This window comes from Lactuca virosa, chromosome 9 (assembly GCF_052849685.1).
Source record: "Lactuca virosa cultivar CGN04683 chromosome 9, Lactuca_virosa_CGN04683_v6, whole genome shotgun sequence".
NCBI lineage: Eukaryota > Viridiplantae > Streptophyta > Magnoliopsida > Asterales > Asteraceae > Lactuca > Lactuca virosa.
In genome coordinates this window covers 16,912,218-16,929,257 of record NC_136434.1, presented here as the reverse complement: position 1 = coordinate 16,929,257, position 17,040 = coordinate 16,912,218, and the positions used below count along the sequence as shown (strand labels likewise).

The following is a 17,040-nucleotide window of genomic DNA, read 5'->3' as shown; positions in this document are numbered from 1 at the left end:
ATGGGTTATAAGTTAGAGGTTATCCTAAATGGACTAACGGCTAATTATTAAATATTATACCTAATCAGAATTTGAACTACAACAACGGTCATAATTCAAGAGTATATAACAATGTATAAATATATGTTTTCTATACATTTGAAACCCTAATAAAATTATGTTTCTTGATTGTTTGTCTAATGTTTTTGTAGGCGTCTTCATTCACACAACCAAAACTATTTAGAGTGATCGTGATAGAACTGTCAAAGCTTTGAAGAGAAAAGGCTCAAACATTTTGAGAATTCGTTATTGATACAAGAATCATCAAAAAGAATATAGTCCGGTATTTTCATTTTGTTTATCTATTAATGCAATTTTATTTATTTTGTTGATAAATTTATCTTAAAGCACGATAAAATTTCATGCTTACTTGATATATCGGTTGTTGATAAGATTAGCATATAAAACAAGATAATTTTAAACCTAATTTAACAAAATCTGTATTTGAAAATTTAAAGTCATTCAAAATTAGAAATCAAAGTATTATTCAATTTAGCATATAAAATGAAAATTGATTCTTTTTGGAAGCAAATAAAGAAACATCAACTTAACTAGTGCTCTAAATAATAAAATAGTTAAGAGTTGGTGGGTGAAAAGCTGATTTTGTTTTAGCAATGAAAACTAATAAGAGAACTTTTGGACATAAGTAAACGAAATTTTAATTTTTGGATTTAAGATTTCAAAACTGTAAAGTTGAGGGTGTAAAAATAAACATAAGGAATTACAGACGCCTCCCCTCCCGCGTCCACGTATGATTTTGGCGCGAACGCTGTCTTGTTGATCAGCTTCCATATAGTCATTCGCGCCAAAAGAAAACCTATTACTTTGCTAACGATCTCCACTGTCACAATCTTCACCGCATTTCTCATAACAACACACACAAATACACTCTCTGTTCAAATGGATTCCATTGGAGCTTCTTCTACACCGTTCGACTCGTTCAAATCGAAGAAAGTCCTCCGATCCTCCGTCGGCAAACAACATTCCGCCGACGAAGCAGATGGAGCACCAGATCAGATGCCGTTGAGCACCACGACTCCTGCAACGCCTACACAACCGCCTCGAAGATCTCTCACCCGCCGCCAAGCATTGCGATCAGTGAGTCAAGTCAGGGAAGCGGCCAAGCACTTCCGAAAGTCAGATCTGAAACCTTCTGTTTCCTCTGACCCGTTAACATCATCCGTTACCCCAAGCAAAAACCTAATCACGAAGCCAAAGACACCCAAAGCCCTTCCAAAAAGGTACAAATCGTTTCCCCGTTTCTTATACTGGTCTCTATCGAAATGTGTCTACTCTATTTGAATAAAATGCTGATGATATTCGAATATAACTTGTGTTTAGTTACGAAATATTGGATGAGTTCTTTAATAGCCTGCAATCTTCTATTCGAATTCTTGGATTGAAAGGATCTATGTCGACGTTTACAAGCATTAGCCGTGCGGTGGAGAGTTTAACAGACAGGTATACGGATTCATTCATTCAAAACGCTTAATTTGTTAGATGGTATTGGGGGCGGGTTTTCTAATTTGTTTTTCGGCCATATTTGATTGTACAGGAGGTTCACTTATAGTCATCTAGCTCAGCTCAAGTTTATTTTGCCTGAGGGGATTGAGATAAAGAAGATTCTTGTCCGCGATGAACGAACCAGTTGCATGAAACCAGAACTTGACGTGACTTTGAATTTCAACATCATTCAGGATGATGAAAAGCTAAAATCAGAGAGCAAGAACATACTGATGAGGAAATTGTTTCGATCCAGGCTTGTGAGCTACTATAAATCCAATCCCGAGGTATTGATATTTATTGCATCGTACTATTTCACTCTGAATTAGGTTTTTTATGCATCATCGTGTGATTAATAATTTTTCTTTTCATTTAGGGAGATGAAGTTCCAGAGGAGATGTTACCTGAACCATTCAATCAATCGAGCTGTGTGCCATCTTCAAATGCAATGAAAAATCCCAATTTAGGCTCAGTTCAGGATACAGCCTCTCAACATCAGCCATTGGTAGCATCTCATATGCCTCAGTCTTTCAAGAGACGCTTCTCAAAACAGGTTTCTGACAATAGCTCCGCCAAAGTAGCTTGTGTATCCGTTGCTCCATCTCTAGTTCAAAAGTGCTCAAACTTACCTGAAACTCCAATTAAGAGCTTTTCAAAGAAAGGAAATCTTTCTTCCATTGATGGAACTCCTGCCAAGCTTTTTTCTACTCCAATGAGTGCTACACCTGCACAAGCCTTACGAATGCCAGTAAGGAGTTTAGTTACTCCTGATGAAGAAGATTCAATTATGTCTCCTACCAAATCAGTGCCCAACAAGTTAACTAGACGTGTTAGAAGATTGTTTGAGACTCCTGTGAAGAATAAAACGCCTCCTGTCAAAATTGCATCTTCTTTTGATGATGGTCTTTGTGATATTCTTTCAGGGGATCTGTTTGCATCCGTATGTTTATGTTGCTTTTTTCATTTCGTTTCTTCAGTTTTATGGATGTTTTTTGGTATTTGATGAGTTGAATCTTTTCAGATTAAAGAAAAGGAACGAAAAGCAAAGGAGGAGAATAATCCAGCAATCTCACATGCTAAATGGAGGAAACAAATGATTGCAGGGCTACCCAAGCTTTTTGACTCTCTTTTGTTTATCTTTCAAAAACGCTCAGTCATCACAAAAGAGGAGCTCATACACACAATAATCTCATGCCGTTTGGAAATTGTTGATAGAAGTAAGTCTTCATTCATGATCATGGTATATATACATATCCTATCAATTTCGTCACTATAAAAGCCCAAATCTAATTCTAATTTTACCTACAGGAGAAGTTGAGGAACAACTCATGTTGTTGCAAGAACTAGCACCTGAATGGATTCATCAGAAAATGGCATCCAGTGGTGATCTTCTCTTCTGGTAAAACCCAACAAAATATAATAGTATTAGTTTCAATTGTTTCCCTTTAAATCATTTTTAAAGTTAACAAATTTTCTTTCAAATGCAGTGTTAACAAGATATCAAGCCCAGAGTCGATACGCACAAGATTATCAGAAGCTAACTAAGTGAATGCTCGTTAATTAGATTGTAAATCTTTTCACCATTTTTGTAATTTAATTTTTTAGCTGAAAGTGTTAGGCCAATCAGTTTGACATCATAGAGATAGATAGTATCTGCTTAATTTGATATATGGAATAAAAAAAGAAGAAGCAGTAACATTTATCAATATACCACTCATAATTTTAACAATCTTGAGGTTTTCTTGGCCCTTTCTTGTTGTAATCTTGTTGAATCATGAGTCTTTTAGCATATCCTAAATCTTTCCTTCGTATAGCTTATAGTTTTAAAAACATATTTACCAAAATACTTCATAATGATATATTACCAAGATTGTTGGGTTGATATAATAAACAAATCAGTGGAGAAATGAAAGTAGGATGCTATAATAAACAAATCAACGAAAGTACTTTGCTGTTTCCTGCACTCGACTTGTTAAAATGCAGCAAAGTGTGTTCTATTAAAGCATTGTACTTCCATTTTTTTTACTTTAAAAAATGTACCCAATTATAGCATTGTACTTTCATTTATTTCAAAATCTACCCAGTCAGTTGTACAGATGAAATGATACTGTTATTATTTCTTACATTTAAACTTTCAAAAGGAGCTGGCATTGTAATTGTGTTTTTTTTCTTATTAATGCAATGTACTTTGAAAACTCTACCTGATTATAGCATTGTACTTTCATATATTTTTTATTATGACATTATATGTATTTAGATGACATTGCCATAATTAAGTAGATTTCTCAAAGTACAAAGCGGTAATAGGAAGAAATGAATGTAGGATGCTGTTTCTTCCAGTTAACTCCTTAAAAATAAAAGCTGACAATATTGAGCCAACACTTTCTTTACTTGTTTTTTTTTTTTTTTTTTAATTATTTAATTATTTATTATTTATTGTTCCTGCATATCAAAACTTGAACTCGGGAAGCTTTGTTGGTTGAGTAGACATAACTAGGGCTTCGATCCAATCATAACAATAATAAACATATCAATGGAAGAAAACCGAAAAGCCTTCCAACAGATCGGAGTCTTGTCTTTTTAGAATTAGTCGAATCATCTTCATTCAACTTGGGACTCCCCTCAGTTGGGCCTTGTTTGGAAAGATCACAATGTTTTAACACAAAGAATTCACGATCATCTGACATTCTGTTAAAAGTCCTCTTTGTCTGAGAAGAGAACTTGTTTGGGAGATAAGCTCCTCGCTAATATGGACAAAGGTATAGATAGTTGGAAGTATTTCGACTTTTTTCCCTTGTATCAATGACCGTTATATATATATATATATATATATATATATATATATATATATATATATATATATATATATATATATATATATCATGAATGATATCTTCATACTTAGAGCTGGAAGGCTGAAACACCCATTGCATGAGTAGTTTTTAGGAAAACATAGAAAATCATTTGATTTTAAATTTGCAAGATTTTTTTAAGTTAAAAAAACAGGGAAAATATAGTCCCAAATCCAAAACGGAATTAATTTGTTTAAAATAGTAAGCTCCATCTGTGTCAAAATAAAAAGTTAGTGACTGAAACATAAGATCCAACCATGTAAGAAAATGAAACACAAGATCTATCCGTAAAAATAAATAAAAAGTTACTTTATAAAACATATATTGTTGTGTATGGAGAGAAACTGTTGTATACCGAGATTTTTTTTTTTGGAACGACAAACTAATCTAGTTTTAAATTACCACCTGTCTCCAATGAGATTAGAACCCATGACTTCTTAATTAAGAGAGTCATTTTTTACCGCTAGACTAAAAACCTTTTCGGTGCACCGAAAGAAACTGATATGTGAATTTTGACTTCCTAAAATTTTGTTGATTTAACTCGTCCATTTTTCCAAAGTACAAGGAGAAATAATACAGTTAATACTAAGTTAAGGATTCATTCTGTCAAATTTCATAATATCATTGCCGCGAGTGGATAATATAAAGCCCTAAAACCCAGAGATAAACCCTAAGTATTCTTCGCCGTCGTCGATCATCGGAAGACTTTATCTGACAGTCGCCGTTCTTCTCCTGCTAATCAAGGTACTTTCTTCACCCTTCTCCGAAACTTCTTCTTTACCCATATAATTCATTCATCCTTTTGATTTCTGGTTCGCTCTTTTCCGATAAAAGCGCTTTGATTTTTCAACGTTGTTGTAGATACATAAACAATCATAGAAGTGGCCTAAATTGTTGCTAATTTAAGATTCTAAGGATACCTGCTATTTTGTTTGTGAGGGTAAAATTGATTGCTTCTCACCCTGGATCCATAACTGATGTTCTTACTTCATGTGTAATTGTGTATATGTGAGTCTAATCATGCTTTTGCGCTTCTTGCAGAATACTCAATCAAAATGTATCTCCAGTTTTACATAAACGAAAATGGTGACAAAGTTTACACCACCAAGGTTCGTCCATTTTAGGCATTCGTGTACTTGAAAAGTTTGCAACAATTTGTAATATTTTGTCTTCTTGGCATTCTTTATTCTTTTTTCTGGAGTTGCCATGATTCTTTTCCATGAGGCCTTGTAGCAGGAGCTTGTGTTACTAGTAGGGCCTTGCTATATTTGGTGATATTGACTTCATTCTGTCAATAAACCTGATTGTTCATTGATCTGAAATACGTATTTGCACCTTAATTCCATAAATGAGTGAAGAAGCTTTTGGTCTTGTTATTTTAGCAATTGCTTGATCTTTTTTTTTTTGGTGTGTGCAGAAAGAGTCACCACTTGGACTTGCCACGCAGTCTGCTCATCCTGGTGTGTTTTTCATTTATTATATGTACAAGTTCTTAATGAGGACATAATAACTTAATAAGGAAAGCCATATATAGGTGTTTATTTTTTACTTAATGCATAAAGAACGACTTAATAGAGAAAATAAAAGAAAATGGCTTTCCCTGATAAGTCTTAACTTATTACAAGTTTGCCCTCATTTATTTTTTCCTTTTATCTGCAGCTCGGTTTTCACCTGATGATAAGTTCTCAAGGCAAAGAGTTCTTTTGAAGAAACGTTTTGGATTGCTGCCAACTCAAAAACCACCTCGCAAATACTAAATAGTTTGTTTATGGTTTTGACAACACCAATTTGCACTTGTAAAATGGGAATTTTGGCCATGGTTGCATTGTTGTTCTTGATATGATCCACAAGTAACATAATCAATATTTCTACCAATTTACTTTTAGATGGATCTATTTGGGTTATTTTTGATCTACAAATGCATGCAAATGGTGTTATTCAAACTATTTTATTGTTTTGATATGGTTTTTATAATCATTTAGCGTATGGATCGATTTGATCTTTTTTTATCATGTAACCTTACATTTAATGTTATGATAGATATTGAGAAAGAGATTAGGGTTTTGATTTATAAATTTAGAAGTTAAAATAAAAAGCAAGAGCACAAAACACTTCAAAATTGTAACTTCATATTAGTTTGCTTGATTTCTAGTGTTAGGCACTTCCGGTACATTTAAAAAAAAAAAGACACTCATTTTTTGTGTTTTGTCGATATTGTGGGAGCAAAATACAATGTCCATATAGGTAAAGAAAATAGCATTTTCCATATTTTTTCACTTACAACACCGAGCCGGGCAGGTTCATATGAGACCGGACAGGCCTAATGGTCAGAAAAGGGAAAATGACCTTTTAAGGTAATAAAGTCTTCAACAAGTATTCATTTGGTCACTTTTTTTTTTTTTTTTTTTTTTTTTTTTTTTTTTTTTTTTTTGTATTCCATTTAACTTGTTGTTGTGTCTTAATATACCATTATAACCGGCTAACATAAGTTTAGCCGGTCAAAATTAATTTTCCGGTAAGCCTATGAATTTTCCGGCCAAACATAAAATTTCCGATGAACACTATGAATTTTATGGGCAATTTGAACAAACACACATATACACAAATCTAAAATCTAGATTTTTTTGTGGTGTGCTTCTTAAAATCGATTTCAAAACCAAGGGTTGAAGAACTCACAAGAATCTAGATCCAAACCCAAAACTTGAAAATCAAAATCCCTTAAATCTAGGGTTCGTTTATTTTTGGAACTCACGACTCAAGAACCGAAGAAATGAAGATCTTAATTTCTTGAAGCTCTTACCCAGAAAACGATTCCAAATGTGTTGTGTTAATCGATTTCAAACCCAAAACCTGAAGCTCTTCATCTGTTTTTATTTCTGGAACTCAAACCCAAAGAACTGAAACCTTCGATTTCAAGGGTTGCATTTATGGGTTTTGTTGGACATGATGAAGATGAACACCTCTCAGATCCGACACACACTTTCAATCATTCGCTTTCTTGGCATTCAAACTCACTGATGAGCACACACGATCATTTTTTGTGTGTTCTTGAACATGAACCCAAAAATTAAACATGAACAAAGAACATGAAAACTAAAATCGGTCACAGAAACAAACGAACAGATGGAAGTGGGTGTTCTTGAAATCGTTTGTAGATCGGAAATTGTTGCTAAAAGCATTTGGCCGGAAACTCGCCGGAGAAGACGACCGGAGTGACATACTCGTCGGAAACCTTCAATACCCGGTAATAATGGTATCTTTTGAACATCTACAACAAGATCAATGGTAAATAGAGTACAAAAATAAAAAAGAAAGATGACCAAATGAATACTTGTAGAAGACTTTATTACCCTAAAATGTCATTTTCCCTCAGAAAAGTAGTAAAGCTGACTTTATTTGGTCAATGGTTGCTTCCATATCCTCTTTAGAAGTATAGAAAAGAGTTTTTTTTTATTTTTTTTATTTTTTATTTTTTTTATTTTTTATTTTTAATAATAATAATAATTAACCTAGACATACACAATTCTTTGGTTAACATTAAAAATTTGAAATAACTCGATGAAGTGATGTTCGATTTGGAAAAAAATTGATAAAGTGATGTTCCAAAAAATTGATAAAGTGATGTTCCATTTGGAAAAATATGGAATGTCAAAATCGAAAAACTGATAACATAGTGACTTTCGTATCATTTGCCATTTTTAATATGTAATCAATTTTTAAAATTTTAGTATGCAAATGTTTTTGAGATTTTGATAAAATGACCATATTTAAAGAGATGTTTAAAAATCAGGTTAACCATGCCGGTCCGGTCAAACTGGTTGGATTGTGACTCGGTGAAGAGAACAAGTCAATCATGATCGACTTTGTGCTATTTCTGATCCATACTAAATCGGTCGATTTTCTCAAAAAATTGGTTGAATCAGTAACATGGAATCGTTAAAAACCAGGGTTAAACAAGTGACCTAGAATTTTAGAGATCTATTTACCCCTTTAACTTTAGACACTAATCCATATCTGTTGGGTTGAAATTTAGAAGAAAATGAAAATCAAAGCTTCTCTTTCTTGTGTCATAGTGGTTGAGGTGTGTAAATTGTAGCTTTTAAAGTGTGCAAATAGGAGCTTTAAAAGTTGGTGTAAAAGTTGTGTGCATTATGTTTGTGAAGAAAATGGTATTTTGGTCTTTATATTGAAAAATGGAAAAATAGTTATTAAGACATCTTATAAGTTATTATGATGTTATATAAGTTTTGTTGATGTAATGAATGCATAAGTGAAGTTAGAAATGAAAGAAATGTAATATTGAGTTTTTACATTAAATATCAATAAATAATATTTTTGGAAAATTTATAATTCATGATCTGGAGTCATTTAGAAGAGATCCTATAAATGTTTTTTACAAACAGTTACGAACTACCGATACAAACAATAATAAAATACCGATACAAACAATATTTTTGGAAAATTTATAATTCATGATCTGGAGTCATTTAGAAGAGATCCTATAAATATTTTTTACAAACGGTTATGAACTACCGATACAAACAACAATAAAATACCCATCTAGAATGTTGAAACTCAAGTTTTGTTAACAAAACAGAAATGGTAAGTTGGAAATTTTTCTAGTGAAATTAGACAAAAAGGTATAAAAGTTAGCTCAAAAAAATCCGACAAATAGATATAGATTGTGTTTTATCAAAAACTTTCTTATAAGTTAACTAGATCTACATTGTAAGGATTTTCGTAGTACAGATTATGAATTTCGCAGTACGATCTTTATTTTTCGCAGTTAACTTGACATGACAATACATTGTTTTTTTCTCTTCAAAAATTACAGTTTTTTTTTACTGATTTGCACAAATGACGTCCTTTTTTGCAGTTCAACAATTCAAAAAAAGACCTAATTTTGGAAAAAAAAAAAAAGAAAAAGAAAAAAAGTTCACATGCCACTAAAGATATCTGTACCAATTAACGATTTCGAACACACTACTTCGTATATATTGATATTTTCCATCATTCTTTATCAATTAACGATTTCGAACACACTACTTTGTATATATTCACATGGTCGTCCTTCTATGTTTCCATCCTGCTTCTTAGTTAATCCAATATTCCCACCGTCATCGGTTTCATATGTTTTGCCAAATTATTTGCACTCCTCTGTTTCTTCCTTTCTGACTCTATGGGCTTGACGTTTCCTAAGCCTTCTCGATCAAGAATTTAGAATTTCGATTTATGGGTTTGACGTTTCCGACGCCTTCTCGATCAAGAACTTAGTATTTCGCTTTCTGTCGCCAACAATATCGCCGCCTCCAACCGTCAACAAACATCTGTGCTCTTGTAATTGATTTTGATTTCTATTCCATTTTTTATTTTTATTTTGCCCTCTTTCTACCTTTCTGACTCTATAAGATTGACATTTCCAAAGCCTTCTCGATCAAGAATTTAGGATTTCGATTTCTGGGCTTGACGTTTCCGATGCCTTCTTGATCAAGAACTTAGTATTTCGATTTCTGGGTGCAAAGGTCGATGACTCAATCAACAAAGGCCGTTTACCATATTAGTTCAAGGTCAGCGGACAAATTTCACATTGGATTGGATGTGTATTTGCAGAAGTTAGGACAAAGAAAAAAGATGAGGCAGAAATCAAAGGAACAAAATCCATGGAGGAAGGGGCATTCACTTAACAGAATGATTGCTAGGATCGCATGCCAAGTCAAATAAGAAATAGGTAGATATTTCATTATTTCTTTTTTGTTGGTGGTGTGCAGCATCGAGGGCATTTAAGATCCATCAACAGATTTCAGGGGAATTGGATTCATCTCCTTGGAGAACATGCTTTTTTTTTTTGCAAAGCCATTCTCTGTATGATTTTTAAAACATAAATGTAAAACTCGTGTCATTTATAACATATAATCATATATCATTGGCAATTAATTACATCACAAGTAGTTAATAACATGGTAAAACACTTATTTAAGCAATGAAGTTATAATGTTTTTTTTCCAATTTATTTAGTAATTACATCACAAATAGTTAATAATATGATATCAAACCATGCAACTCTTGTCCTGGGAATGAAGATGACCAAAATGCCCTCAAAGCCTCACGTTCTCTTACAAAAATGTTGTAATCGTTATCACATAAAAGTTTCTAATTCTTTTGTCAATTCTAAACATGCAAAACTTCCCATATGAATATGATGAAAAGGCTAAAATGGTCATTTACTGTTATTGTTACTTAGAATATATTCGGGCATCAAAGCTTGCAATTAAACAACCGAAACCAGGAACCCTAAATAAAAAATTCGCATTCATTCCATGTCAGCGAAATTAGCGAGAGCTCACTCCTTTTATCGTTCCCTATTGACATTGCGTAATCCGCCTTTGATTACAGGTCCTAGTTTTCATAAAAAACTAAAAAAAATTTCACAACCAAACAAAACACTAATAATTTCCATTCACTCTTGTCCTCTTCCACCCGTCACGCCGCCTCTGCTCCCTGAACTTTTTAATCGGCTTTCCTTCTCGCCGGCATCCCGCCATCGTTCACTGCAGTCGCCAGAGGATTCCGGTAAGGCCAATCCTTCTCCGTTCAAACAATTTTCAAGTCTTTATCTCTCTCCATCCTTTCTGTATGTTGTTTTGTTTTTTAACTGCTGTTTTGAGAATTTAAATCTGATTACCTAGAAGTTAGACATTTTAAGGATATATGGATCTAATAATTCCTGTTTGATTGAAGGCGTAATTTGTTTGTCTGATTGATTCACATTGATGTAGCCGGGAATTAGGTTTTTTTTTTTCCGATTTTGGAATTATGACTGACTAATTTGGGCAAGAAGCGGAGAAAACCAACAAATGGCACGGAAAAAACACCAAACATGTTGGTAATTCCTCTTTAACTTTAGCTAGTCAATGAATTAAGCATAGATCAATCAATCTCTCTGAACCTCGGTTCATCAATCAGTTTCTCTTGGCTTAGATGGAATTTTCTTGATTGTGTTTTTTTTTTTTAATCAAATATGTATTTATGGGTTCTTATTTGCCCAATGATTCCTATCTAATGTTTTAAGAAGAAGATTTACCAGTAGAATATAACTCTAACTTTGTAATGTAGGTTTGAGTTCTTTCTAATTTATACTCCATGATGCATTGTTTTGTCATTTGTGCTAAATGCAAGAAATAGCAACGTGCTTTCATATATTTGTTTATGGTAACACCATACTTTCATCTAAAGTCTATTCCAACATTGTACTTTTAATTTTATTCTCCAATTAAGATATTGTCGTTTAAAAATGTCCCAATTCTAGCATTGTACTTTTAATATATATATATATATATATATATATATATATATATATATATATATATATATATTTCTCACCAATACATTTTACTTAAAAAAACTACCCATTTATAATGGTGAAAATTTGCTTTGTATTTGGATCACTTTGCAATACTCATGTAGATTTTTCACCGACGTAGGAACAAATGAAAGTATGATGCTGTAATAAACAAATTAATGAAAGTACATTGCTATATCTTGCATTTAACCCACTATTTTTCAACATCATTTATCCAGACTCTCGATTTATGTATCGTAATGAATGAAAATAAAGTAGAAGCAAATAATGGGACCACTCGCCTCCCATCAGATCCTCTTCTCCAATGGAGCAAATGGCAGTTACTCGATTCCATTCTCCCAACGGGAGGATTCGCCCATTCCTTTGGTCTCGAGGCCGGAATGCAATCGCGCATAGTCTCCCACCCTGAAGACCTTGAAACACACGTAATCCACGTCCTCGAGAACACCGCAAGTCTCCTCCTTCCTTTCGTCTACTCCGCCACAATATCGCCAGATGTTGACACGTGGCAACATCTCGACGCCATTTTAGACGCTACACTAACAAACGAAGTGAGCCGAAAGGCATCGGTTTCACAGGGATCGGCATTGATGAGGGTATCGGCTTCGGTTTTCTCTGAGATTCCAGCTCTGAAGATGATGAGAAACGTGGGGTTAAGCGGTCGGAATGTGTGGTTCCACCATGCCCCGGTTTTTGGGGTGGTTTGTGGGTTGATTGGGTTGGATGGGGAAACGGCTCAGAGGGCGTATTTGTTTGTGACGATGAGAGATGTTATATCGGCGGCAACCAGGCTGAACCTGGTGGGGCCGCTTGGTGCCGCCGTGTTGCAACACCAGGTCGCGGTGGTTGCCGAGGAGGTTTTGAAGAAGTGGAAGAACCGGGAAGCGGATGAAGCGTGTCAAACGAGTCCGTTGCTTGATACAGTGCAAGGGTGCCACAGCTACCTGTTTTCAAGGCTTTTCTGTTCATGACTTGTAAGACTACGACTGTGACTGACTGATATGAGTTAGACAAAAATTGTAAACATTTGCCTTTGTTTCATGGTCAGTTGTCCTTATCAAACATATGTTTCACCTTCTGCATTCTATTCAAATTTTCTAGTAATGGGAACACAGACCTGAGGAAGAGGAATATGATTAAAGGAAATTAGAATAGTAGAAGTCCTCTCATTAGTCGCTCTTTTGATTAAACCTAAAATATTCCTCAATGAAGTCTTCAATTATTAGTGGCAATAGTATGTAATAGGGAAGTTTGTATTGTAGCATGCTAGCATTACGATCTATTGTAATAGGATGGATGAAAAAGGTAGCATGTAAGCTGCACTTTTGTAATACATTTAACACCTTTTATGAATGAAATATGACTGGATTACATTTTCTAAATATATGTTATTTTTAAAAACATGTTTTAGAAGCATATTTAAACTACTTTTTTATTAATTAAAAATTTGTTTTGAGTGTGGTATTGTCCAAAACTATTTTTTGATTTTGGTGCAAATTGATTTATTATTTTTTTTTTTGTTAGATTACGTTTTGTCACTACCTAAATAGAGAAACTAGGAAATAGCCTAACGATCAACATCGATATGGGTTATGAAGAAGTTGGAAAATATGTTAAACAAAAGCTTTATTCGAACAAGCCACATTCAGAAGTCATAAATAACCTACAAATCTACAATCCTAAGTAGATTAGAGTAAGCAGGGTTGATTCCACTTAGAGCAGAGTGGTTATCGTTTGTGGATCAAGTATTTTGTAAAAGAACAACAAAGAATAAAGATTACTTGTTGAAAACCTGTGAGTTTGAGAATATGATGTAATACATTTTAACTATCATAAGAATATCAAGAACGCAAACAAAAGGATGAATGAGGAAAAATTACTTATGGGTATTTCTTATTTTTTAGATGACCGAATGATTATTCATAGTTAAACAACCATATTGCTACTATTGAACAATATCCTAGGTCCACTATGAGAAACAAAACTAATAATACAAATTTGATTCAGTTTTGAAATGATACATACATGCACTTGAAAATTAAAAGCTTAATGCATAAGAATTCAAAACCAACAACCAAATTTCATGATAGCTGACTGTTTTCCTAGTTCTGAGCAGCTATTGATGTAATACCTGGCCCTGAATTATGCACATATATATTTGTGTGGGGTATTCTTCCAGCCCAACTTTCTAAACTCCATATCTACAAATGGAAGGAATATTTGTCAGGGACATGACCACAAGTGTCTGATATATATTATTACAAGAGGTTCTGTGTAATCCGTGTTTGTGTGTATTCTTCTGCCGTGTCATGTGCCCATTTCAAAACTCTTGTTCAATTTTAGATAATAATTCATTCTATTATAGGAAACAAAGAAGCTATTAACTCTTGCCTACTAATGAAAATAGAAACAAACATATGACACAGGGACCACTTGCGAGGAAACGTTTACGTCTGCTTGTGTGTCGACATTGGATGTGAGATTTCATCCTATGTGGCTTAGCCATTCGAGTCAGGCAACCACTATATATACATCTGTATTCTTTCCCCATACGAACAATTATATTTATATATGTCGTGTCGTGATAAATTTCAAATGAATCATAATGCTGTTTCAAAACGGAACAGGTTACACGTAAATGCGCTTTCTAACGCCATGTATATTTTTCAATAATGATGGAAAGTTATTATACAATCAATATTGGTCTTTTTTTTCTTTGAAACCATGATGGAAAATTATAATACAGTCAAGAATATATTCTCATGAGATGTATGGGCCCAACCCACTAGTTCTTGAGGGGCACAACCCACTAGATCTTGAGGGGCTGCTACTTAGTACTTACTGCTCTTATCAATATCAGTTTGTAAAACAACAGGCTGGCCCAATAACATCTAAACTAATCTAAACTCTACTCATAAGGTTTTTACTACAAAAATGACCAATACCTTTTTGGTACTTAACACAAAAATGACTGAATGTGTAATGGATGGTTGTCAGAATCTTAGTCTTGATCTTAAGATCTTAAGATCCTATAAGTGAAAAATGACCCCAATCATACTAGGATTGATTATGAAAAAGGGTTGACACTGAAATCTTATCTTACCCTAATTTTATCCCAACTCTTTACTCTTTATTCTATAGTCAAATTTTTAGTCTTCTAAACCCTAGGAAATTCGTCATTTTGCTAAGAAATACCATATACATGGCCTAAAAGTATTCATTGAGCCTAAAAATATTCATTGATCCCGATCATAGTAGGATCGATTATGAAGAAATGTTGACACTGAAATCTTATCTTACCCCAATCTTATCCCACCTCTTTAGTCTTTATTCTATAGTCAAGTTTTTAGTCTTCTAAACCCTAGGAAATTCGTCATTTTGCTTAGAAATCCCATATGCATGGCCTAAAAGTAATCATTGATCCTAAAATATTCTTTGATTCCGATCATAATAGGATCGATTATGAAGAATGGTTGACACTGAAATCTTATCTTACCCCAATTTAATCCCACCTCTTTAGTCTTTATTCTATAGTCAAGTTTTTAGTCTTCTAAATCCTAGGAAATTCATCATTTTGCTTAGAAATCCCATATGCATGACCTAAAAATATTCATTGAGCCTAAAGGAATACGTCAATTCAACTTGAAATCGAGCATTATAGGTAACAGAAAGACTCCTAGAGCATCACGACTTCATACATTCATCTCGAATTAGATAGAGCATCATGAGACGTAGATTAGTCTCTTTGTGATCTTGCGCCTTTATTGTACATGGTCATGAGGAACCTATGTTTATTGTTTACGAATTTAAAGTTGATTCTGATTTCTTAATCAACATCAAACTACAATATCTACCAAACAAACAAGATATTATGAACAAATTAGGAGTCTTGTTCATTTTGGCAATATCTTCCGATGCTAATTCCATCTTATGCTTACGATCTTGCAAAATGTAAAACGATCATAAGTAAGATGCTAATCTTGACAATGTTGGTGCGACAGTTTCACTGCGGATTGCAAACTTGTTTTGACCATAAAAACCTTCACGTTTTCACCAAAGAAACAATTATATTTTTCGCAATATATGACTTTTACCTTTTATTTTTTAGTTATTTATTTTTGTTGCAGGGATCATTCAAAGAATACGTAGTTATGGAATCCATAATGAGGTCTAGTATAATTTTGATGATTATTTAGTGCATAGAACAAAATGACCGTATCCATTTTGGTCTATTGTGATTATCTTTTTAAATCCACAATCTATTGCACAAGGATGAAGGCCTGAAGAAGTATCAAGGTGGGTTCCGGATAGATCTCAGATGGGACTGGGGGTGAAAGGGTACTTATGACTTTTTCAAGGGTGTAAATTGTCAATAAAGGAATCCTATCAATCAAACATCATATATTTCACCATCACATGAAAATGATTTGAATCCTTACTTTGTAGGATATGACTCTCTCATCTCATAATTTTATTTAGGAACTAGCTAGTTATACGAAGATCACTTAAAATGCATGTATAAACTTAATTGGATATATAATTGTTGCACGGGCTTTAAAACGTTTGATTAATTAAATATTATTATTTAATTGTTGGAAGTTGCGTTAATAAAAGGAAAAATTGTAGAAAATAAGAACTTTTATATATATATATATATATATATATATATATATATATATATATATATATATATATATATGAAAAAGTTCAATAGAGAACCATTATTAATCAAGGAACCAAGGAACCAATCCAAAGCGTCGGAATTTAAAGCGATCAACGGCAAAAGGAAGGGTTGTAAAATTTTATAATGGACGCACATGTACCGGATTATAACAAAACCCACTTCTTTTTTTTCAATTAAATTTTTTTAGGCCAAGTTTTTTATCGAAAAAAAAACCGAATATACCGTTGTTCACGATTTTTCGTCCTTTTTCTATAGAGATCCATGATGATATATAAAAACCTTTTTTTTCTCGAAAAAAACCCACTTAATTTTCTTAGTTTTTTCAATATTTAAATTTATTTTTATAAAAAAAAACTAATTATACCAAAAATATTAATTTTTTGTACTCTATTAATAAACATCAACACCGATTAAAAAAAAAAAACCTCGAACAGTGTAGATTCACACTGTGAATCTAAACTGTAAATATTTCAATTTTTAATATTCACAATATGAAAAATCTCGAACAGTTCAGATTCACATTGTGAATCTGAATTACTATTATGCACACTGTGAATTTGAGAATGTTCACAAAAAAAAAACCTCGATCAGTGTAGATTCAC

At 33.2% G+C, this 17,040-nt stretch overlaps 3 protein-coding genes across 7 annotated transcripts; all 3 read left to right on the top strand.

Annotated features, from left to right (window-relative positions):
• Window positions 1-507: 507 nt before the first annotated feature.
• On the top strand, window positions 508-3,250 carry LOC145137908 (CDT1-like protein a, chloroplastic). Its single transcript, XM_079072049.1, has 7 exons — window positions 508-1,280; window positions 1,381-1,500; window positions 1,595-1,829; window positions 1,919-2,482; window positions 2,564-2,759; window positions 2,851-2,941; window positions 3,030-3,250. The coding sequence occupies exons 1-7, from the start codon at window positions 940-942 to the stop codon at window positions 3,085-3,087; spliced, it is 1,605 nt and encodes a 534-aa protein (XP_078928175.1). The 5' UTR covers window positions 508-939; the 3' UTR covers window positions 3,088-3,250.
• A 1,773-nt stretch (window positions 3,251-5,023) lies between these two features.
• On the top strand, window positions 5,024-6,279 carry LOC145137954 (H/ACA ribonucleoprotein complex subunit 3-like protein). Of its 2 annotated transcripts, XM_079072096.1 has the most exons (5): window positions 5,041-5,138; window positions 5,256-5,334; window positions 5,436-5,503; window positions 5,812-5,854; window positions 6,054-6,279. In XM_079072096.1, the coding sequence occupies exons 3-5, from the start codon at window positions 5,450-5,452 to the stop codon at window positions 6,149-6,151; spliced, it is 195 nt and encodes a 64-aa protein (XP_078928222.1). In that variant the 5' UTR covers window positions 5,041-5,138; window positions 5,256-5,334; window positions 5,436-5,449; the 3' UTR covers window positions 6,152-6,279. The 2 variants fall into 2 exon arrangements, with proteins under 2 accessions (XP_078928221.1, XP_078928222.1); XM_079072095.1 differs by lacking the exon at window positions 5,256-5,334 and having other exon boundaries at window positions 5,024-5,138.
• A 4,383-nt stretch (window positions 6,280-10,662) lies between these two features.
• On the top strand, window positions 10,663-13,136 carry UREF (urease accessory protein F). Of its 4 annotated transcripts, none has more exons than XM_079072966.1 (3): window positions 10,663-10,964; window positions 11,171-11,273; window positions 11,973-13,136. In XM_079072966.1, the coding sequence occupies exon 3, from the start codon at window positions 11,994-11,996 to the stop codon at window positions 12,723-12,725; it is 732 nt and encodes a 243-aa protein (XP_078929092.1). In that variant the 5' UTR covers window positions 10,663-10,964; window positions 11,171-11,273; window positions 11,973-11,993; the 3' UTR covers window positions 12,726-13,136. The 4 variants fall into 4 exon arrangements, with proteins under 4 accessions (XP_078929092.1, XP_078929089.1, XP_078929090.1 ...); XM_079072963.1 differs by having other exon boundaries at window positions 11,171-11,277; XM_079072964.1 differs by having other exon boundaries at window positions 11,133-11,277.
• The last annotated feature ends 3,904 nt before the right edge of the window (window positions 13,137-17,040 follow it).

What these genes read in the sequence shown, in the direction of transcription:
- LOC145137908 (XM_079072049.1), top strand. Translation starts at nt 940, where the DNA reads ATGGATTCCATTGGAGCTTCTTCTACACCGTTCGACTCGTTCAAATCG. An exon ending in CCCAAAGCCCTTCCAAAAAG is followed by an intron (nt 1,281 to 1,380) that starts GTACAAATCGTT and finishes ACTTGTGTTTAG; the next exon opens with TTACGAAATATTGGATGAGT. An exon ending in AGTGGTGATCTTCTCTTCTG is followed by an intron (nt 2,942 to 3,029) that starts GTAAAACCCAAC and finishes TTTCAAATGCAG; the next exon opens with TGTTAACAAGATATCAAGCC.
- LOC145137954 (XM_079072095.1), top strand. Translation starts at nt 5,450, where the DNA reads ATGTATCTCCAGTTTTACATAAACGAAAATGGTGACAAAGTTTACACC. An exon ending in ACAAAGTTTACACCACCAAG is followed by an intron (nt 5,504 to 5,811) that starts GTTCGTCCATTT and finishes TGGTGTGTGCAG; the next exon opens with AAAGAGTCACCACTTGGACT. An exon ending in CACGCAGTCTGCTCATCCTG is followed by an intron (nt 5,855 to 6,053) that starts GTGTGTTTTTCA and finishes TTTTATCTGCAG; the next exon opens with CTCGGTTTTCACCTGATGAT.